This window comes from Mustelus asterias, chromosome 16 (genome assembly GCF_964213995.1).
Source record: "Mustelus asterias chromosome 16, sMusAst1.hap1.1, whole genome shotgun sequence".
Classification (NCBI taxonomy): Eukaryota; Metazoa; Chordata; class Chondrichthyes; order Carcharhiniformes; family Triakidae; genus Mustelus; species Mustelus asterias.
In genome coordinates, this window is record NC_135816.1 from 8,669,033 (window position 1) to 8,692,878 (window position 23,846).

The window sequence follows — 23,846 nt, forward strand, 5'->3', positions numbered from 1 at the left end:
TTCCCAAATTATGTTATGAATTCAGCTTGTCATGGTAAAATATCCCAAATTTGTTAGTGGAATTATCCCTGGAGTAAAACATCCTTTCCTCACATTTATGCCAAAATAAGAAAAATGTTGGGGTCTAGTCTGGCTTCATAATCTACCTTGGTGTTTCTGATCTGGCTTCCTCACAAAAAGCAGTTAGAAACTAACCTACCGTGCCTTCTGCTAGCAGTGGAAGCATTTGGTCAGACATACCAAAACGTCCGTTAATTAGATAAACATAACTCATCATTAAAATGAATTACCTGTGTGCATTAGAGTTGCTGTCTAAATTAGCTGATCACATTGGCATCCCGGATATTCACTTCACTGAATGGCAAAGTAGGATGGCAGGGTTTCAGAAACAGGAAATCGCTTTTCGAGGACTCTGGTGATAAACAGACAGTGTACCCAAAACCTTCAGTTTGAGCAGGCCCGCTATAATTCAAAGGCGGCTTTGTTGCAGATCTCTGATTAAAAACGTTATTCGAATTGCTTCTTCTGTAAGGACAAGCTGTAGAATTGTAGTTTTCTGCAATGTTTCTCTTTTGTGTAAATTTCAAGACGATCAGAAAAATGATGGTCACGAGAAACAAAAATGAAGTCGATCCAAAAATGATGATCAAATAATGATTTAAATCGGAGAAATATTCCAACTGGTTTGGGGCGTTACTTTGTCCAGAAGATGTTTTAGTAATATTGGGAACGACTGAAAATGAGACTGTGACTGTACTGGAGAGGCTTGGCTGTCCATTATCCTTCACACTGAGGATCAATCGTTCCGTAATTATGTCTTGCTCTCTCAATCGTCTAGTTGCTCTTACTTCTCCAGTCAGGGACCCAACGGTGAACAGACTGGGATCAGTGGTCCCCAGCAATTGGTAGAAAAGCCTTGCATTCTGACCTGAATCGGCATCAGTCGCGATTAGCTTGGTGATCAGGTAACCTGGATACACTGATTGAGGGCTAATCTCCACTGATGCTGAACTGTTCAAAGTTACAGGTGAAACAATAACAGGAGCGTTGTCATTTTGGTCCAAGATGATAATATTCACGGTGGCAGTGCTGCTGAGCGGGGCAGATCCAGCATCCTCAGCTTGAACTTTGACATTAAAACGCTTCAGTTTTTCATAATCAAAGGACCTAATCGCGTAAAGTTTCCCATTTTTGGAATTAATTGTGACGTAAGCTGACATCGGTTCCTCATCTACCTGATTGTCGATAATTGAATAGAGGACCTCCCCATTCTGATCCAAATCTGGATCCAAAGCAGTAACCGCAAATACAGATCCTCCAGGAGTATTGTTCTCCATCAGATACACGTTATATGAGGATTCTATAAAGCGAGGTGCGTTGTCATTTATATCTGAAACAGAAACCAAAATGGTTTTGCTTGTATGAAGAGGGGGGGACCCTCTATCCCAGGCTGAAATAGATATGTTGTATAGTGGGGCCGTTTCGCGATCCAGAGTATCGCGTGTTACCAATTTATAGTTATTCGTCAAAAACCTTTGAAGTTTAAATGGAATATCTCCGGAAACCTGACATTCCACCTGACCATTTGCTCCAGAATCTAAATCTGTCACACTGATCGCAGCTATTACCGAGCCTGGTGCAGCATCTTCGGGAATGATGTTGGACACCGAGCTCACCTGTATCTCAGGGACGTTATCATTCATATCAATTAGATGGACCATAACTTTGGCATGTGCTGCCATAATAGGTGGAGCGCTGTCCACGGCTCGCACATCAAGTTCGTAAACACTTGATTCTTCAAAATCCAATACAGCCTGAACTCTGATCTCTCCAGTTATTGGGTCCAATTGGAACAGCTCGAAAATTCTTTGGGACACGTGACTTGTGAAAGAATACGTTATCTCAGCATTCACGCCTTGATCTAAATCTACAGCCTTGATTGTTGTTACTGAGGTACCTTGAGGGGCATTTTCTGGGATTATTGCCTTATAGACTTCATGATCAAATACTGGTGCGTTATCATTGCTGTCCATTACAATAATTAGAATCTGTGTGGTGCCGGATCTGTGCGGAATCCCGCCGTCAATTGCGGTCAGTACAATATGAAAACTGGACTGTTGCTCACGATCCAATGACTTCTCTAATAACAACTCAGCAGTTTTGCTTCCATCTGTTCTTGTCTGAACTTTAATGCCGAAGTGCTCGTTTGGGCTGATTTCGTAAGTGCTGATTGCATTTGGACCTGCATCTGGATCGCGCGCTCGCTCGACTGGGAAGCGCGCACCTGGGGTGCTTAACTCACCGATTTGCAGAGAGAATTCATCCTTTGAAAAACTAGGTGAATTGTCATTTACGTCCAATATTTCCACGGCGACATGATGAATTTCCAAAGGATTATCAAGGGCTACTTGAAACGAAAGGGAACACAGAGCGCTTTGTCTACAGATCAGTTCACGGTCGATTCTTTCATTAACATATAAAATCCCATTTTCTTGATTTACCGCCATGTATTGTTTCTTGTCATCAGAGACCAACCGAAATTTGCGAGCCGGTAATTCCCAGACTTTGAGTGTTAAATCCTCAGCGATATTCCCCACAAAGGCCCCGTGCTCCAGTTCCTCGGGAATCATGTAACGAATTTGTCCAGAAACCAGGTCGGCCACACAAAGCAGGAAAATGAAAAACGCCCCGCTCCTGAGTATATTCGCCATTGCTGTGACTGCAATTTGTCGTAAAATTTCAAAACATCGGCCAACCATTTATATTATTTTTTTCTTCTGCGACATGAATAAAATATATTTCTAAATGCTAACATTAAACTGAGGACTGAAAAGACCCGACCTGAGCAGCTTCTTTGAGCATGGCCGCCCAACAAAAAGGCAGGCACTGTCTGTCTCTTCTCTTCTGTTGTTTCTCTGCGGGAGGAGGCGGGTAGATCACTGCCAGTCTCTCAGTTCCTTATTGGTAGACAGCGACACGAAGAGACTTAACCAATAACTGCAGCTACTGTACTTAAAGCTACACTGTTCCGAAATGTTTAATATTTCAGAGTGAGCAACTTAAAATCTAATAAATGGTCTGGTGGCGCAATATGTGCCGTCTCCACTGTGAGCCTGAAGCACTGGACTTGAGTCCCGCACAAGGCGTAATAACGAAGAAAGGTGCGTTTATTACGCAGTGAAACAGGATGATCAACCTGCAAATCCTTCCAACGTATATATTGCAGGTATTATGAGTGGAAGAGCCTTCTGCTGAACCATGCTTGATGCAGAGTGGCACACGTTTGGCTTCAAGAAATGAAATCTGCAGAAACAGACTCCGAATGTTTATGTATCCCTCGACACGGGAAATCTAATGGAAAACTCCGCAGAAACAACTTTTAAAATATACATTTTATTTCAGCCTTATGTTTTAAAATGCTGGGGATACACGCGACTTCTTCCACGCCAGCAATAGTCAAGGATAACCCAGCGTGCTGTTGCCGTAACGATCGACATACTTACAACCTCTGACTGCAGAACCCCTACAATGTATGTAGAACAACCTGGAAATCATCCGTAGAAGCATCCTGTCATTGGTGAGTAAGTTTCCTACAATAGGGGCGGCACGGTAGCACAGTGGCTGGCGCTGCTGCTTCACAGCTCCAGGGACCTGGGTTCGATTCCCGGCTTGGGTCACTGTCTGTGTGGAGTTTGCACATTCTCCTCGTGTCTGCGTGGGTTTCCTCCGGATGCTCCGGTTTCCTCCCACAGTCGAAAGATGTGCGGGTTAGGTTGATTGGCCGTGCTAAAATTGCCCCTTAGTGTCCTGAGATGCGTAGGTTAGAGGGATTAGTGGGTAAATATGTAGGGATATGGGGGTAGGGCCTGGGTGGGATTCGTGGTCGGTGTAGACTCGATGGGCCAAATGGCCTCTTTCTGCACTGTAGGGTTTCTATGATTCTATGATGAATTGCCCAACGTCAATGATACATCCGAATAATTAGGCAAAAATTGTGTAAGGTTGGGGCATTTCAAAAATAAGTTCTTCAAAGCAAATCGTGCAATAATGAATCTAGTGAATAGGCTTTCGAGGAACAATCTTTAATTTCAGTGAAGTTTAAGCTTGACAGATAAACTTTTCACACAACTATTCTACAGGAAATTGGTCATTAGCAACATTGCATTCTGTTTTACATGTTGAACAAGTGCATCAAATCAACATGTGAAATAAAGCACGAGCAGATTATAATGTCGGAAAGCTAGGTAACATAGTGTTCTACTAATAGATTGGCGCTATTTTCCATTAAGACAGGAGCAGATTAAGATCACATTCCTGAAAAACTTTAGGCAACTTGTGCCTCTAGAAAATGAATCTAATAGTTTATTTTTGGCCGGACCAGTTCATGATAACCATTGATGCATCTTGTAGAAGAGACTGACCCTGAAATGCAGCTTCGGCGAGTTATTTGACTCTATCCATCTTCATCATGTGCAATACCCAAAGAAAACAGTCACTAATTACCATCAACCCGGTAAAATAGAATCATTTGCTACTTCCCATTCAATCCATCTCAACGTAATCAACTGTTTTGGATGTGCCATATTTTTCCTTCCTTTGCCATAAGTGATATGATTTCGTTGCTGAACGTGTAAAAACGAATGGCGTGTGCTGTTAGGGGACAAGGTCCGTTTGTGAAGAACAAGTAAACCAAATGTTTACATTTTGAGCCTCAATAATCGGGGCGGCCACATAGAATAAGCTCAATAAAGAAGCTTATGACAAATGTAATAATTACCTGTTAATCCGCTATAATCAATGTGTCTCTCCGGTTTCTTTTCCGAAGTTCAGCCTTTTGGCGAATACTGCATGCACCACTTGCGTTTTTGCTTCAGAACACAAACTGAGAAGTGCAATGAAAGGTAAAACCATCTATTCACTGCTCCATTATCATGTTGAAATTGCCCTGGAGTTGATTAACCATTGTCAATCGTCAAATTCATGTAAAGTTGTTGTTAAATCAATTTTAGAAACATCGTGGTGGGATGTTGAAAATAATTCTTCGGAATTGTTCGCCAGCTCATGAACAAATTGAAATATATTCCACGTGCGTTAATAGTGAGCACATTCATTCATAAACTCATTGACAATTGCTCAACATTTCGCGCTGAAACACAACTCCCTGATCTGACGTATTTGGCATCTGGACGCATAATTTAGTGCACGTTTGAGAGTGTTTTCTTCCGATTCGTTGGTCCAGTAAATATCACATGACGTTCCATCACAATAATTATCAGCAATAACTTTTGCTTCCGATCACTATCGCTGTAAGCTTTCTATTAAAAGTCTGAGTGGTGAACTGTCATTCACAACTGACATGGTAATTCAGGTGTCTGTTTCATCTTCAACAACATTCCAACAATGTAATTTTCTCATTCAATGACGGACAAACATGAACTGGGAGCTGTAAGTCTTTGAAATTGTCATGGAAAGGCTGGTGTTTAAAATAAATTCCAGATGGAGTTGAAAGTCAAAACTTGCTTTGCTGTTGTTTAAATCAGTAACAGGTGTGAGCGATAAGGAAAGGTGCGGAACAATGCTTCTTATTTATTACGATCTATAAAAGCGGGAAAGGCCGAGGACACAATTTGACAGAAATGGCCCCTTAAAGAACATACGCCAAAACGGAAATTAATGGTGTGACCAAATGATAGTCAAACAAGTGGATTTTAAGGAGAGTTTCGGAAAAGCTAGAGATGTCGGAAGATCGAAATGTTCAACCACGTTGTTGACGGAAAAGCCGCAAATATTTGATTTGACTGGATGTATTTTGATTTATTATTTTCAGATGTATTGGAATACAGTGAAAACGAATGTTTCTTGCGCGCTATACAGCCAAAACATACCGTTCATAGAGAACATAGGGGAGAAAGAAAGGAGAGTGTGCAGGTTATATTGTTACAGTCATAGCTAGCGTGTAGAGAATGATCAGCTGAATATATGGTACGTCCATTCAAAGATCTGATCGCAGCAGGGAAGAAACTGTTCTTGAGTCGGTTGCTACGTGATTTCAGACGTTTGTATCTGTTTCTCAATGGAAGAAGGTGGAAGAGAGTGTGTCCCCGGGGACCTTGTTTATGCTGGCTGCTTTTCCGAGGCAGCAGGAAATGTAGGCGAAGTCATAAGGTGGGAGGCTGATTTGCGTGATGGACTGGGCTACGTTGACACCTCTTTGTAGTTTCTTGCGGTCTTGGTCAGAGCATCAGCCATTCCAAACTGTGATACATCCAGAAAGGATGTTTTCTATGGTGCATCTGTAAAACTTATTGAGAGTCGGAGTGGGCATGCCGAATTTTCCTCGCCTTCTGGGAAAGTAGAGGGGCTTGTCATTTTTATAAATGACCTGGATGAGGGCGTAGAAGGATGGGTTAGTAAATTTGCGGATGACACTAAAGTCGGTGGAGTTGTGGTCAGTGCGGAAGGTTGTTGCAAGTTACAGACGGGCATAGATAAGCTGCAGTGCTGGGCTGAGAGGTGGCAAATGGATTTCAATGCGGAAACGTGTGAGATGATTCATAAGAACATAAGAACATAAGAAATACGAGCAGGAGTAGGCCATCTAGCCCCTCGAGCCTACCCCGCCATTCAATAAGATCATGGCTGATCTGAAGTGAATCAGTTCCACTTACCCGCCTGCTCCCCATAACCCTTAATTCCCCTACCGATCAGAAATCCATCTATCCGTGACTTAAACATATTCAACGAGGTAGCCTCCAACACTTCAGTGGGCAGAGAATTCCAGAGATTAACCACCCTCTGAGAGAAGAAGTTCCTCCTCAACTCTGTCCTAAACTGACCCCCCTTTATTTTGAGGTTGTGCCCTCTAGTTCTGGTTTCCTTTCTAAGTGGAAAGAATGTCTCCACTTCTACCCTATCCAGCCCCTTCATTATCTTATATGCCTCTAAAAGATCACCCCTCAGCCTTCTAAACTCCAACGAGTACAAACCTAATCTGCTCAATCTCTCCTCATAATCTACACCCCTCATCTCCGGTATCAACCTGGTGAACCTTCTCTGCACTCCCGCCAAGGCCAATATATCATTTCGCAAGTAAGGGGACCAAAACTGCACACAGGATTCCAGCTGCGGCCTCACCAATGCCTTGTACAGATGCAGCAAGACTTCTCTGCTTTTATATTCTATCCCCCTCGCGATAAATGCCAACATCCTATTTGCCTTCTTGATCACCTGTTGAACTTGCAGACTGAGTTTTTGCAACTCATGCACAAGGACCCCCAGGTCCCTTTGCACAGTAGCATGTTGTAATTTTTTTCCATTTAAATAATAATCCAAGTTGCTATTATTTCTCCCAAAGTGAATAACCTCGCATTTGCCAACGTTATACTCCATCTGCCAAATCCTCGCCCACTCACAGCCTATTCAAATCTCTCTGCAGACCTTCCGCTTCCTCCACGCAATTCACGTTTCCACTTAACCTTCGTGTCGTCAGCAAACTTTGTTACCCTAAACTCAGTCCCCTCCTCCAGATCATCTATGTAAATAGTAAACAGTTGAGGCCCCACTACCGATCCCTGCGGCACGCCACTAGTCACCATCTGCCAAACAGAAAAGCACCCATTTATTCCAACTCTCTGCTTCCTGTTGGATAGCCAATCCCCAATCCACGCTAACACCCTACCCCCAACTCCGTGTGCCCCAATCTTCTGTAGCAACCTTTTGTGAGGCACCTTATCGAATGCCTTTTGGAAATCCAAAAACACAACATCTACCGGTTCCCCTCCGTCAACCGCATGAGTCACATTTTCATAAAAATCCAGATTCACTTTGGAAGGAGTAACAGGATTACAGAGTACTGGGCGAATGGTAAGATACTTGGTAGTGTGGATGAACAGAGAGATCTCAGTGTCCATTGGCATAGATCCCTGAAAGTTGGCACCCAGGTTGATAGGGTTGTTAAGAAGGCGTATGGAGTGTTAGCTTTTATTGGTAGAGGAATTGAGTTTCGGAGCCAGGAGGTCATGTTGCAGCCGTACGAAACTCTGATGCAGCCGCACTTGGAGTTTTGTGTACAGTTCTGGTCACCGCATTATAGTAAGGATGTGGAACCATTGGAAAGGGTGCAGAGGAGATTTACTAGGATGTTGCCTGGTATTGTGGGATGGTCTGATGAGGAAAGACTGAGGGACTTGAGGTTGTTTTCGTTAGAGAGAAGAAGGTTAAGAGGTGACTTAATAGAGGCATACAAGATGATCAGAGGATTAGATCGGGTGGATAGTGAGAGCCTTTTTCCTCGGATGGTGATAGCTAGCACGACGGGACATAGCATTAAATTGAGGGGTGATAGATATAGGACAGATGCCAGAGGTAGGTTCTTCACTCACAGAGAAGTGAGGGCGTGGAATGCCCTGCCTGCAGCAGTAGTGGACTCGCCAACATTAAGGGCATTTAAATGGTCATTGGATAAACAGATGGATGATATTGGAATAGTGTAGGTTCGATGGGCTTTAGATTGGTTTCACTGGTGGGCGCGACATCGAGGGCCGAAGGGCCTGTACTGCGCTGTAATGTTCTATGCTCTGTGGTTGGTGGGCTTCCCTAACTAATTGCAATGGTAAGAAGCTTGTACCAGCGGCCTTTAGTCGATACCTTGGTAGGTATTCAAATTTTCCTTCGGAGAAAATTCGCCGAAAGCACAATGACAGTCATGCAATCCAATAACATACAATCTGTAAAGTGATCGATGTTGATGATGCAACGGTAGAATGGTTTCCAACAAAATAATATGTAGAATCTGGCCAAATATATATAAATGATGCCACCATTGAAAATAATCCCCTGAAGGCAAAGCAGAAGTGAAATGGTCCAAGTGCGGGGAGAGAATGATCATCCAGTGAACTGTATTACACATTATCAACGTTTATTGCAATCAACAAGCCAGGGAAGTGACAAGAGAATATTGGTCTGATGAAAGACCATGGACCATAAAACGTTGGCTTTGTTCTCTCCACACATGCTGTCTGATCTGATGAGAATTGCAACATTAATTGTTCTTATTTCAGAATGCACGGATCGTAGTATTTTGTGTTTGGTCGTGCAAGTATGGAAATACAGTTGGGTAATATATTCTGGTCCAAGATGTGAAAGGCCTCAGTGAAGAAAGGAAAGTCGCGGGAGGACACTGCGGTGACAATCATACAAGACAATCATCTGTGATTTTGGTCACTTTTGTTGCGATCATGTGAGTGGAAAATATCCGGAGAGATTATACTGAATAATCACGGAAAGTGTATCAGCGTTTCTTTTTATTACAGGGTGCATCTGAAAGCAAATGCTGGAATCCCCCTATTCGCAGTCACTCGCAGAAATGCAAAGGTTGCTCTCAGAGGCTCCTCCAGAGGGCTCGCCGTTGGAGATCTCGCTGATAGATGCAGACCTGAGGTCACTGGTGTGAATCAGGGTACCTTCACTTTTGCCCTACACTTAGGGTGACTGGAAAATTAGGGCTCATGAATTTAAGTTCATATGCATTTTCAAGGGTGCAATTTAACAATGATGAAGTTTTAATAATCTCTGGCGATGGAAAAAAAGCTACCTGGATAAGTGCAAAGTCACATTACCTCAGAAGATAATCAAAGTTGCAGAGCCAAAATAAAGCATCTTTCATTAGTACACACCACTTGGACATCCACCCCAGCACCCGGAACCACGTAAACGCCCAACCTCGCAGCTCCCTCCTTCTAACACACACCACCTCAACAACCACCTCCCCCCCCAACCACCTAAAACACGACAGAAGCAGAACATCACGCTTCCTTTTCCCCCACACATCACCCCACACAAGAAAAAACTAACACGGATAATAATGTATAATACATCAGAAGAAAAAGGCCCAGGAGGCAAGAAGACAACAAGCCACAGAATAAAGGCAAGGTATCACGGGGAGCAACAACGATTGGACGTGAGCCGAAAGAAAAGTGGCAGAGCACGAAGAAAGGGGGATATATCCTCTCTCTGTCCTATCCCAAAAATCTGTCAATATGTGTGACACGCCCAACCCGCCCCCCAACGATGCACAGCCAACGAAAAGGAAAGAAAAAGCCCAAAATATGAAGAACACAGAAGGGATGGAAAGAGGTGTAAGAGTAGACCTGCACGGTGAGTGCTGCCGGGCTGTGAGGAGTGCTTTTGGAGTTGGATGGAAACAGGGAGTTAAGTGAAACAGGCAGCAGAGGCCACAAGGGAGAGTGCTGATTGGTAAGTAAGTGCTATTCTTGATTCTCTGAAACTGACAGTGAGTTCGGACTAAAGAAACTTAGAAGTGACAAAACAGAAGGGCTGTGATTTGATTGGCTAATTGGGGGCTGTGCTAAATTTGAAAATCCATTTAAATTACTGGTTAGAAATTGCGTTGAGACTGAGGTAATAAGGGGATATATAATTTTTAAAAAGTTTAAGTACGAAGAATTAAAACCCAAATTAAAAAATTAATTACATAAAATAGAGATGGAGGGTCAGGTGATGTGTTGTCCCTGTATGATGTGGGATCTGGTGGGCCCCATTGTGGTTCCCAGTGAGCATATCTGCAGTAAGTGTTGGTTGCTTGAGGAACTCCGGCTCAGAGTGTATGAGCTGAATTCTGAGCTCCGGACGCTGCGACACGTTAGGGAGGGGGAGGGATGCCTGGACACTGTGTCCCAGGATGTAGTCACACCACTGAGATTAAATACCTTGAATTTGTCCAATGGCCAGGGGAGGTGAGTGTGGCTGCGAGTGAGGCGGTAGATTGATCGAGCAGGTAGGGTTGCAGGATCCTCAGTCCCCGAACTTGTCCAACAGGTTTGAGATTCTTGCTCCCTATGTAGACGGGAAGGGGTACTGCAGGGAGGATGAGCGAACTGACCACGCACCGTGGTACACGCAGCTGTTCAAGTGGGGGGAGAAAATAGAAATGTAGTCGTCATTGCGGATAGTATAGTTAGGGGAATTGGCACTGTTCTCTGTGACCAGGATCGAGAATCCCGAAGGTTGCGTTGCCTGCCTTGTACTTGGGTCCGGGATATCTCATCTGGGCTGCAGAAGAACTTGAAGTGGGAGGGTAAAGTTCCAGTTGTCGTGGTCCACGTAGATACAATGACATAGTTAGAACAGGAACAAAGGTTCTTTTAAGGGAATATGAACAGCTAGGAGCTAAATTTAAAAACACAACCGAAAAGGTAATAACCTCTTGATTACTACCTGAGCTACGAGCTAATTGGCACAGGGTCAATAAGATTAAGGAGGTGAATGCGTGGCTCAAAGATTGGTGTGGGAGCAATAGCTTTGAATTCATGGGACATTGGCACCAGTATTGGGGAAGAGGGGACCTGTTCCGATGGGATGGTCTTCAACTGAATCATGCTGGCATCAGAGTTCCGGCGAATAGTATAACTAGGGATGTAGATAGGGCTTTAAACTAAATAATGGTGGAGGTGGTGGGGGGGGGGGGGGGGGTGGGTTCAGTTGTATGGGGAAGTAGAAAATCAAACTTCAAGGGGAAGGTACAATTGCGGGTTAATGATGAGGGCTTTCAACGAGTTAAAGGAGACGAGGGCTCAGGAAAGGTTAGTAAATTTTCAAGACCACGTGATAGAACAGAGCGTATAGAAGGTGGCAGGAAACTAACCGCAGTCAGAGCAAAAAAGGTGACAATATGAGAAGGGACGTGGACAATGCAGGACTGAGGGTGTTGTACCTAAATGCGCACAGTATATGGAACAAGGTAAATGAGCTGGTTGCGCACATTGAAATTGGCCGGTACGATGTTGTGGATATCACAGAGGCGTGGCTGCAAGTCTATCAGGGCTGGGATCTAAATATCCAAGGATGTGTGTCCGATCGAAAGGACAGGCAGATGGGCAAAAGGGGCGGGATTGCATTGTTGGTAAGGAATGAAGTTAAATCGATAGCAAGAAACGATATAGGATCAGAAGGCATAGAATCTCTGTGGACAGAGTTGAGGAATCGCAAAGGTAAAACGACCCTGATGGGAGTTGTGTACAGACCCCCCAGCAGTACTCAGGATGTGGGGCAGAAAATAAATCAGGAGGTAGAAAAGGCATATAAAAAAGGCAATATTACCATAATCATGGGGGACTTCAATATGCAGGTGGACTGGGAAAATCAGATAGGTAGTGGATCCCAAGAAAAGGAACTTGTGGAATGTCTAAGAGCTGTTTTTTTGGAGCAGCTTGTGACAGAGCCTACTAGGTAACAGGCAATTCTGGATTTAGTGATGTGTAATGAGGCAGACTTGATTAGGGGACTTAACGTAAAGGAATCCTTAGGAAGCAGTGACCATAATATGATAGAATTTACCCTGCAGTTTGAGAGGGGGAAGCTGGAATCAGATGTAACGGTATTAAAATTAAATAAAGGTAACTACAAAGACACGAGGGAGAAACTGGCCAGAGTTGATTGGAAAGGGAGTCTAGCAAGGAAGACCATGGAATGACAATAGCAGGAGTTTTGGGGGTTATTCGGGAGGCACAACAGAAATTCATCCCAAGGAGGAGGAAGCATGCTAAGGGGAGGACGAGACATCCATGGCTGGCGAAGGACGTCAAGGACAACAAAGAAGCAAAAGAAAAAGCATATAAAGTTGCCAGGATTAGTGGGAAACCAGAGGATTGGGAAGCCTTTAAAAGCGAGCAGAGGACAACTAAAAAAGCAATAAGGGGTGAGAAGATGAAATATGAGTGTAAGCTAGCTAGTAACATAAAAGAAGATAGAAATAACTTTTTTCAATATATAAAAGATAAGAGAGAGGCGAAAATAAACATTGGACCACTGGAAAATGAGTCTGCCGAAGTAGTAATAGGAAGCAAAGAAACGGCAGAGGAATTGAGTAGTTACTTTGCATCAGTCTTTACGGTGGAAGAGACCAGTGGGATGCAAGAGCTCCAGGAGAAACAGGGGTCATAGGTGAATGTAGTGGCCATCAGTAAGGGGAAGGGCTGGGGAAACCGAAAGGTCTGAAGGTGGATAAATCACCTGGACCAGATGGACTACACCCCATCCGGTTCTAAAAGAGATAGGTGAGGAACTTGTGGAGGAATCACTCGAGGCAGGGAGGGTCCCAGAGGACTGGAAAGTAGCTAATGTAACAGCACTGTTCAAGAAGGGAGGGAGGCAGCAAACGGGAAATTATAGGCCAGTTACCCTGACTTCGGTCATTGACAAGATTTTAGAGTCTATTATTAAAGATGAGATCGTGGAGTACTTGGAAGTGCGTGATAAAATAGGACTGCGCCAGCCGGGCTTCGTCAAGGGGAGGTCATGTCTCACAAATCTGTTAGAGTTCTTTGAGGAGGTAATAAGGAATTTAGGTAAAGGAGAACCGGTGGACGTGATTTATTTAGATTTCCAGAAGGCCTTTGACAAGTTGCTGCATAGGAGACTGTTAAATAAGTTAAGAGCCCATGGTGTTAAGGGTAAGATCCTGGCATGAATAGAGGATTGGCTGACTAGCGGAAGGCAGAGAGTGGGGATAAAGAGGCATTTTTCAGGGTGGCAACCAGTGATTAGTATGTGCCTCAGAGATCGGTGCTGTGACCACAACTTTCCACAATATGCATTAACGATTTGGAAGAAGGAACTGAAGACACTGTTGCTACATTTGCAGATGATACAAAGATATGTAGAGAGACAGGTAGTATTGAGGAAGCAGGGGAGCAGCAGAAGGATTTGGGCAGATTAGGAGAGAGGTAAAGAAGTTGCAGATGGAATACAATGTGGAAAAATGTGAGGTTATGCACTTTGGAAGGAGGAATGGAGACATTAACTATTTTCTAAATGTGGAAATGCTTAAGAAATCAGAAACACAAAGGGACTTGGGAGTCCTTGTTCAAGATTCTCTTAACATCAACGTGCAGATTCAATCGGCAGGTAGGAAGGCAAATGCAATGTTGGCATTGATATCGAGAGGGCGAGAATACACGATCAGGGATGTAGCTCTGAAGCTGTATAGCTCTGTCAGACCCCATTTGGATTATTGTGAGCAGTTTTGAGCCCCATATCTAAGGAAGGGTGTGCTGGCCTTGGAAAGGGTCCAGAGGCAGTTCACAAGAAATATCTCTGGAATGAAGAGATTGTCATATGAGGAATGGTTGACAACACTGTGTCTGTACTCGTTGGAGTTTAGAAGGTTATGGGGGGATCTCATTGAAACGTACAGGATACTGCGAGGCATGGATAGAGTGGTCGTGGAGAGGATGTGTCCACTAGTTGGAGAAACTAGAACCAGAGGGCACAACCTCAGGCTAAAGGGACGATTCTTTAAAACAGAAATGAGGAAGAATTTCTTCAGCCAGAGAGTGGTGAATCAGTGGAACTCTTTGCCGCAGAAGGTTGTGGAGGCCAGGTCATTGAGTGTCGTTAAGACCGAGAGAGATTGTTTCTTGATTACTAAGGGGATCAGGGGTTATGGGGAAAAGGCAAGAGAATGGGGATGAAAAAAATATCAGCCCTGATTGAATGGCGGAGCAGACTCGATGGGCCGAATGGTCTAATTCTGCTCCTATGTCTTATGGTCTTATCATTCGGCATGACGAGTTTGCTGCACAATTCAAACAGATCATGGCTGATTATCAACCTCGTATGCCAATTCTCCCACTATCCCCAGATCTCTGATGCCATTGGTACATTATCGATTTCTGTCTTTAACATATTCAGTGATTGAGCTTCCACACCCCTGTGGTGTAGATAATTCCAAAGATTCATCAGCCTCTGAGTGAATAAATTTCCCTTCATCTCATCTTGAAATGACTTGCCCCTTATTTTGACACTGTGTTCCCTGGACCTAGACACAACCGTGAGGGGAAGCATTCTATCGACATCGAAGTAAGTATGTTGTAAGTTTCAATGGATCACCTCTCGTTCATCGAAACTCTCGAGAATACAGGTCTAGTTTCTTCTATCTCCCATAAGACAATCCCGCCATCCCAATGATGAGTCCGTTTACCTTCCATTGCAACGCCTCTATGGCATACACATCCTTCCTTAGGTAAGAACGCCAAAATTGTACACAATACTCCAAATGCAGTCATACCTAGGCTTGATGCAATTGCATCAAGATATTTTTACTCCTGGACTGAAACAAGCTTGCGATGAGGAACCACGTATCATTTGCCTTCCTAATTACAAGCTCAACCTGCACGGTGTCTTGTGTGACTCATAAACAAGGACACACAGTTCCCTGTGGACTTCAATGCTTACCAAGCTGCCGCAATTTAAGAAATGCTCTGCCCTTCTGTTTTTCTGACCAAAGTGGAAAGCATTGCACTTATATCCCATCTACCATGTTCTTTCCCATTCAACTAGACTGTCAAAATCATTTGGATCCTCCTGGTTTCCTCCCTATATCCTACATTCCCACCTAGACTGGTGTCATCAGCAAATTTGGAAATATTGCATTTGGTCTCCACATCCAAAACATTTGTGTATATTTTAAATAGCTATGTTCAAGTTCTATGGGAGGCAAGGCCGGAAATAGCAAGGGCTCTGACACAACAGCTGACGTAATTCCACTTTTCAAGAAGGGTGGTAGAGATCAACGGAGAAATTAAAGACCAGTGAGTCTCACGTCACTGGTAGAGCAAAGTTTGGGGAAATTTTCGAAGGAGAGAATTAATCTCCACTTGGAAAGGCACGGGTAAATTAGTGATAGTCAGCAGGGCTTTGTCAGAGGGAGGTTACGCCAAACAACCTTGATAGAATATTTCGAAAACTCCTGTGTGGATGAGGCAAGGGCAGTTGATGTAGTTTATTGGGATTTCAGCAAAGCTTCTGACAAGGTTCTAGGTGAGAGGCTGATTGAGAAATTTGAAGCACATGGAATTTAGGGGAACTTGGCGAGATGGACACGAAACTTGCTTAGTAATAGAACAAAAAGAGTGGTGGAGGAAGGTTGTTTTACTGACTGGAGTCTGGTGGCATACCAAAAGGTTCACTGCTGGGTCACGTATAGTTTATTATCGACATAAACGATATAGATGAGAATGTGGGGGGGAATGATAAGCAAGTTTGCAGATGGCACCAAGATTGGTAGGGTGGTAAATAGTGAAAAAGAAGGTCGTAGGTTACAGGAAGATATAGATGGGTTGGTCAGATGGGCGGAGTAGTGGGAGACATTTGGTATCCCTGAAAAATGGGAGGTGATGCACTTTGGAAGAAGTAACATGACAAAGGAGTTTTTACTGAACGGCTGGACATTAAGACGCTTAGAGGAACAAATGGAACCTTGGGTATGTATTCAAAGATCCCTCAAGGCGGCAGAACAGGTGATTAGGATAATTAAGAAGGCATATGAGACACTTGCATTTATCAATGGTCGCATAGAGTATCATTACAAGGAGGCAATCTCGGGATTGTACAGAACTTTGTTTAGGCTAAACTGGAGTGCTGTGTGCAGTTCTGGTCATCTCACTATAGGAAGGATGCGTTTGCAGAGGAAATTCATCAGGATGTTGCCTGTGATGGAGCGTTTGAGCTGTAAGGAGAGACCGGATGGGCTTGGATTGTTTTCTCCAGAGCAGAGAAGGCTGGGGGAGAACATGATCGAGTTTTATAAGATTATTAAGGGTATTGTGAAGGGTACGGACAGGGTGAGTAACAAGCAGCTGTTTTCCTTGGTTGAAGGGGTCAATCACGGGAGGGCATAGTTTTGTGGTAAGGGGCAGGAGCTGCAGAATTTGAGAAAAACATGATTTCCCACTCAGAGTGTGGAAGGAATCTGGAATGCACTGCCTGGGAATGTAGTGGAGGCTGGAAATCTAACAACTTTTAAAAAGTACTTGGATGAACACTTGAAAAGTGATAACATTCAAGGATATGGGACACGTGGTAAAAAAAAGGGAATAGCCCGACTTTAGTGATAGTTATTGTCGGTGCAGACTCGGTGGACTGAAGGGCCTTTGCTGCACTGCATGACTCTATGACACTATGAGTACTGGTCGCCTGCTATCCTGAGGATGACAACTTCATTCTGACTTCTGTTTTCTGACTGTTAGCTAATTCTCAAGCCACACGAGTAAATTACCCCAGTTTCTCGTACTGTAATTTTATTGCCAAGTTCCTGTGTGGGACCTTCTCTAAAGCCTTCTGAAAATCCAAGTAAACCACATGCACGTGTTCTACTTTATAATTGCGTTAAGTAACATCCTCAAAAAACACCAACAGGTTTGTCAAAAATAATGTTCCTGCCATAACTCCGTATTGATTCATACTATTCATCATTATCTGTCCAGTTATGATACACTTTATAACAGATTCTAACATTTTCCCTACCACTGACATCCAACTATCAATTTTGTAGTTCTCATGTTTCGCTCTCCCTTCTTTCTTAAATAATATGGTTAAATTTGCAGCTTCGCAGTTTGCGGGAAACTATCCAGAATATATCGAATTTTGCAATGTAACCACCAATGCATCCGTTATCTCCATGACCACTTTGTGCAACACTCTGGAATGTAGCTCACCCTGGGTCCGAGAGATTGATCAATCTTTTATCCAAGTGATGTTTCCAGTACTACCTCTTTATTTAATGCCAGTCAGTCTAAATTCCCTATTTTCACTCGTCCCTTGGATCACGAATTTTCTCGGAGATTTTCTGCCTCTTCGTCCATTAAAACAGACGGAAAACAATTTGTTTATTTTCGCTGCTATTTTCCTATTTTCCATTATCAATTCTCCTGTCTTTGCATGAAATGGACCAACAATTGTCCTTGACAATCTTTTCCTTTTCACAGACTGTGACGCTGTCACAGTCCACTGTTTGTTACTTGCTAGCTTACATTAATATCTTATTTTCCCTTTCTTCAGCAGCTTTTTGTCATTATTTGCTGGATTCTAAATTGCTCCCAATCATTGGACTTAATTTTTTTTCTGGCAATCTTACAAGCTATTTCCATTGATCTTCTTTTGTCAGCCACGGATGATTAACATTTCCGTTTGAGTATCTATGTCTTAAAGGAATGTATTTTTTGTTGTAGACCGGGAAAAATATATATACTTAAATACTAGCCATTGCCTTTCTACAATTAAATCTTTTCATCCATTTTCCAAATCCAACATAGCCAAATTTCTTCTCATAAATTCATAATTTTAGTTGCTCAGATTTCAGACCCTAGTTTCAGAATGAACTATGTCACTTTCAAATTTAATGTAAAACCTTTTCATATTGCAGTCATTATTTCCTAATGGCTGCTTTACAGGAAGATTATTACTTCGCCCTTTCTCATTAGATGATGCTGAATCAAAAGTGGCCAAGGCCCTAGTTGGATCCTCAACGGACTGCTCCAGAAACGCATCTCATTCACATTCCAGCAAGTCATCCACCACAGCATTAGTGCTCATTAGGGCTACCCAGTCTTCATGTAAATTGAAGTCGCCTGTCATCATTGTAATACCCGTGCTAGATGCAACGCTAATTTACTGATTTACATCGTGCCAAACATTGCACCACAGTTTGGTGGCCGGGAAAAAGTCCCACCAATACTTGCTATCCCTTGCTATTTCCAATTCCACCCAAACTGATTTTATAGCTGGATTGGTTGACCTAAGATACCCTGGAACGAATGGGCTGATCTCGTCCCTTATTAACAGAGCTAGCCCACCTCATTTTCCATGCTCTGGCACTTCCTAAATGATGAATCACCCTGAATATTCAGTTGCCAGTACTGGTCATCCTGGAACAACACTTCTGAAATCGCAATTCAGTTATGGCTATTTACCTCTTACTTACGCCTTCAAATCATTGACCCTGGGGCAAATGTTGCGTGCATTCAGTTAAATTGCCCTTAACCTTGTCACTTTAAGAATTATTCTGCAGTCTAATGCTTTTGCTGCTTGCCTTCTACATGCGCTTGCGACGTTTCTACGTCATGTTCTTGTTTTGATTTTGTCCAACCTGACCCCCCTCTCAGGTTACATCACAATTCCCATCTACTTTAACCCCCCCCCCCCCCCCCCGCCTCCCCCCCCCCCCCCCCCCCCCCGCAAAAAAACAGTACGCAAATCTGCCTGCGAGGATGGTAGTCCCGGTTCTGCTCAGGAGCAACCCACCCATTATTACAAGTTCCACTTGTCCCAGAACCAGTACCAATGCCTCAGAAAACCGATGCCCTCCCCTCGACACCAATTCTTCAGTAACAAATTGAGACACTCAATCCACCGATTCTGAGCACGCAGTGTAAACCTGCGATAAGTTTCTGCTTATTAATTTATTTACTAACTCCCTAAAATCTGCTTTCGGAACCTCCCATATTCTTCTCTATTGTCTTTGGTACCTATGTGGACCACGACGTCTGACTGTTCACATGCACCACCTCGGCACTGAAACATTTGCTGAAACAGACTTATTACCTCATCTGATAAAACTTGGAAGCCTCTCTGGGTAGCTTCATCCAAGGTAAACAGAGTTGCTCCTTAGCTACTGAGACTGAAATCCAGGCCAATGAATATATTTTTTGCAGACAACCGGAGAAATATATCAGATCTAAAAAAAAAGTTAGGAAATATTCTCTGCGCTTTGTAGGAAGCGTGACGCTATTGCTCTGACTTTAAAGTTGTAGAAACAGTGCGCTACCGGCTATCACGGGAAAGCGTGAGACTCTTCCCTTGGGATATTACGAGTTCAGCAGCACCTTCAGAAATAACAGGCACTGGATTTTGAGCGTCTCGATTCCTAACATAATAACACATGATTACTGGCATATGCAACAAATCAAGTGTTTGACATTAACTCTGAAGCAAAGCTGAGAGAGTATTATTTCCTCAACACAATAGATATAATTTACTTTTGGAATATATGAGCATTTTCCGAGGGAGGTCGTTATTGTCAAGTATCAAAGTTCCTTCGGTGTGCGCTGATAAAACCATATCTGTAATTTCAATTTATCATTTAAAGAAAGGTTAATTCTATGAAAGGCCCTTTTGACAATCACCGAAATGATGCCTTGTGATGCCAATCGGTTTAATGCACACGCAGTAAAGAGCCACCACAGCAGCGGAGTCAAGAAAACAGAATAAAAACACATTGATATGCATTTCACCAAAGCACAAATTGAAACAGGTAAAAATCAGCATTCATACTAACGTTAATACAGTGTGCACTACTCAAGCCAGTCAGAAAGCGGCAGGCATATTTACATTATAAACTTTTAGGCCCAAATGACCAAGAGCAAAGAAATTGACCTATCGAGCATTCGACTCACATTATGAGGATTTAGGTCATAACACCTACCCATCAATTGTTGCAGTATACATTGTCCTCTACCAAGTTATTTATGTGGCATTCCAGTCATAAACTTATGTTTTTGAGTTGGTCTCGAGGACACCAATGTCATTGAAAGGCAAGGTCGGGTGACTGGGCTTCAGAAACAGGAAATCACTTTTCGATGATTCTGGAGATAAACAAACGGTATATCGATAACCTTCGTTCTGCCCAGGTCCGGGATAATTTAACGTTTCGTTTACTGCACGCCTCCCACTAAAAGGATTATTTGAATTACTCCCTCTGTAACAACATGCTGCAGAGCTGTAATCTTCATCAATATTTCTGTCTTGTTTATATTTCAGAAGGACCAAAAAAATTATGGTTACGAGAAACAGAAAAGAGGTTGATCCCAAAATGATGATCAGATAACGATTAAGATCGAAAAAATATTCTAGTTGTCTTGGTTCATCAGTTCGTTCAAAGGATTTTTCAGTGATATTGGGCAAAATTGAAAAGAAGATTGTGGCCGTACTAGAGAAGCTCGGCTGTCCATTGTCCTTCACGCAGATAACGATTCTCTCTGTGATGATGTCTTGGCTTCTCAAACTCCGAGATGCTCTGATTTCACCAGAGAAAAGACCCACAGTAAACTGGCTGGTGCCAACAGCCTCCAACAGTTTGTAAGAAAGCCTTGCATTTTGACCTGAATCGGCATCCGTCGCGATTACCTTGGTGACCAAGTATCCTGGTTGCACTGACTGGGGAATGATCTCCACGGATGCTGAATTGTTTACTATCAAAGGTGAAATAATGACCGGGACGTTGTCATTTTGATCCAAGATAATAATATTCACCACAGCAGTGCTGCTCATTAAGGGAGATCCGGCATCCTGAGCTTGAACATTGATCTGGAAATGTTTTATTTGCTCATAGTCAAAGGATCTCAGTGCGTAAATGTTGCCATTTTTGGAGTTAATTGTGACGTATCCAGACCCAGGGTTCCCGTGTATCTGATTATCTAGAATCGAGTAGACCACCTCACCGTTCTTCTCCAAATCAGAATCTAAAGCGCTAACAGCAAAAATGGAAGCACCAGGCGTGTTGTTCTCCATTAGGTATTTGTTATACAACGATTGCGTAAAGCTCGGCGCGTTGTCATTGATATCAGAAACAGAAACTGAGATGATTTTACGCGATGACAAAGGGGGCGTCCCACCGTCGCACGCTGAAATGGTTATGTTGTACAATGTGCTTGTTTCACGATCCAAAATCTCATTGGTAACCAATTTATAGCTATTCCCCGAAGATTTTTGAAGTTTAAAAGGAGCACCTGCGAGGACTTGACACTGAACATCCCCATTAATCCCAGAATCTAAATCGCTTACGCTGATTGTAGCAATCACAGTCCCAAGCTGCGCATTTTCGGGGACCGTGCCAGTTATTGACGTTATCTCTATCTCAGGGGCATTATCGTTCAGGTCAGTTAAGGTGACGATAACCTTTGCGTGCCCTGTTAAACTTGGAACACCGTTGTCTACTGCTTGTACATCGAGTTCATAAATATGTGATTCCTCGAAATTTAATACTCCTTGAACTCTGATCTCTCCAGTTTTAGGACCCAATCTGAACAAGTCGCGAATCCTTTGGGAAACGTGATTCGTGAAAGAATATGTTAAATCTGCATTCGAGCCTTCGTCCAAATCAACAGCATCGATTTTCTTCACCAAGGTATCTGGAGAGGCATTTTCTGCTAAAGTGGCGCTGTATAGCTCATGGTCGAATTCAGGGACATTATCATTCCCGTCCACGACAGTGATGATAACTTGAGCAGTGCCAGATCTTTGGGGAACCCCGCCGTCAATAGCGGTCAAAATAAGATGAAAGTTTGATTGCTGTTCCCGGTCTAATGGCTTCTCTAACACCAGTTCGGCACTTATACTGCCACCCCTTCTTGTCTGCATTTTTATACCAAAGTGTTCATTTGAACTGATCTGGTAGGAACTGATTGTATTTGCACCCACATCCGGATCACGCGCGCTCACGAGAGGAAATCGCGCTCCTGGTGCAAGCAACTCGCTTATCTGCAAGGAGAATTCGTCCTTCTCAAAACTGGGCGAATTATCATTTACATCTAAAATGTCCACTGTGATACGATGCATTTCCATAGGACCATCCAGCGCTATTTGAAAAGAAAGGGAACAGATAGGATTTTCCCTACAAAGCTCTTCTCGGTCAATCCTTTCATTCACAAATAAATTGCCATTTTCTAGATTTACCTCCATGTATTGCTTCCTTTCATCGGACACCAGCCGAAACTTGCGAGTCGATATTTCTTGAACGTTTAGTGCTAAATCCGCAGTGATTTTACCAACAAAAGTCCCATATTTCAGCTCCTCGGGAATTGTGTAGCGCAGCTGACCGGCAACCAGGTCCGACACGCAGAGCAGAAAAATGAAAGGCGCCAGGCTCATGAGTACATTCGCCATTGTTCTGGGCCGAAATTTCTTGAAAAATAGGGAAATATTCCGAAATATATTATATTGACTTGTTTCTTATGTCAGAACAGATAATCGATTATATATCTATACATTAGTACTCAAACAGGAACGCAATGACCCAACCTGGGCTGTTTTTCTGAACATGGCCGCACAACATAAACACAGGCGTCTTCTGTCTCCTCGGTTCGGTTCTGTGTTTCCCTGGCAGAGGAAGGGGTCGATCTCTCGCAGAGTGGCGGCATTTTATTGGTAGGCAGCGACACGAAGAGTCTCAACCAATAACTGCAGCAACTATTCTTAAAGCGAGACTGTATCGGCATCATTTATAATGTACCGACCGTTATATTTACGGATATAGAATTTAAAAGCATCTAGGCAAGCACGGAAAAAAATGTTATTCTTTATGTATTCTATACAGCTGATATGGAGATATTCTTGTCAATCTCATCGTCACGTCAGCAACAGTCGCCAATGATGGTTCGTCATACTGCATAGACAAAACAAATTTCCTTCATGTTGCCTCCGGTTCTTTTGCTAACTACATTAAAATAGTTTCTCCATATTTACTATATCAAACCTGAGGCATTGATTGCAGCAGTTCGTCCGAGAAATTAGTCACTTCTCTCCATTTGTTTATTGTCAGTACTGGCCTTCTCTCTGATAGTGATTGAAGTGGTTTCCCAGCTGCTCATATATATAATTTCTGCTAAAAATAGCAAGGTTCTGCTATTAAATCATGTCAGTATACATTTCCTGTCATACGCCTTATCCACCTTTCTCCACGGATCACAAAGAGAAACGAAAGAAAGTTTTTATGTTAGGAAGTTGACATATTATTAGATTTTGCCACAACTAACATCAGTAACAAAATTATTTTGTACCATTGCGTCAGCTACTTGAATGATACGTGAAGGAAAACAGGCCTGTACATGGAAAACAGAGAAGTTCAATTTTAATACGACTTCATGCTCACTTCTGTAAACAATAGCCTTGTTAGATTTGTTGGAGCCTGCAGCTCATTTCCTCCCACCACAATTACTCGCCCTTAAGTGTCCGCTATTCCCAAAGTCCTCCCCAATTCGCCTCCCCCGCCGCAT

General features: G+C 43.1%; 1 protein-coding gene across 1 annotated transcript; it reads right to left on the bottom strand.

Moving 5' to 3' along the window:
• Positions 1-317: 317 nt before the first annotated feature.
• LOC144505601 (uncharacterized) lies at positions 318-22,737 on the bottom strand. Its single transcript, XM_078231713.1, has 2 exons — positions 20,352-22,737; positions 318-2,719 (listed from the first exon to the last, which is right to left on the bottom strand). Exons 1-2 carry the CDS (start codon positions 22,735-22,737, stop codon positions 318-320), a joined length of 4,788 nt encoding a protein of 1,595 aa, XP_078087839.1.
• Between the last annotated feature and the right edge of the window lie 1,109 nt (positions 22,738-23,846).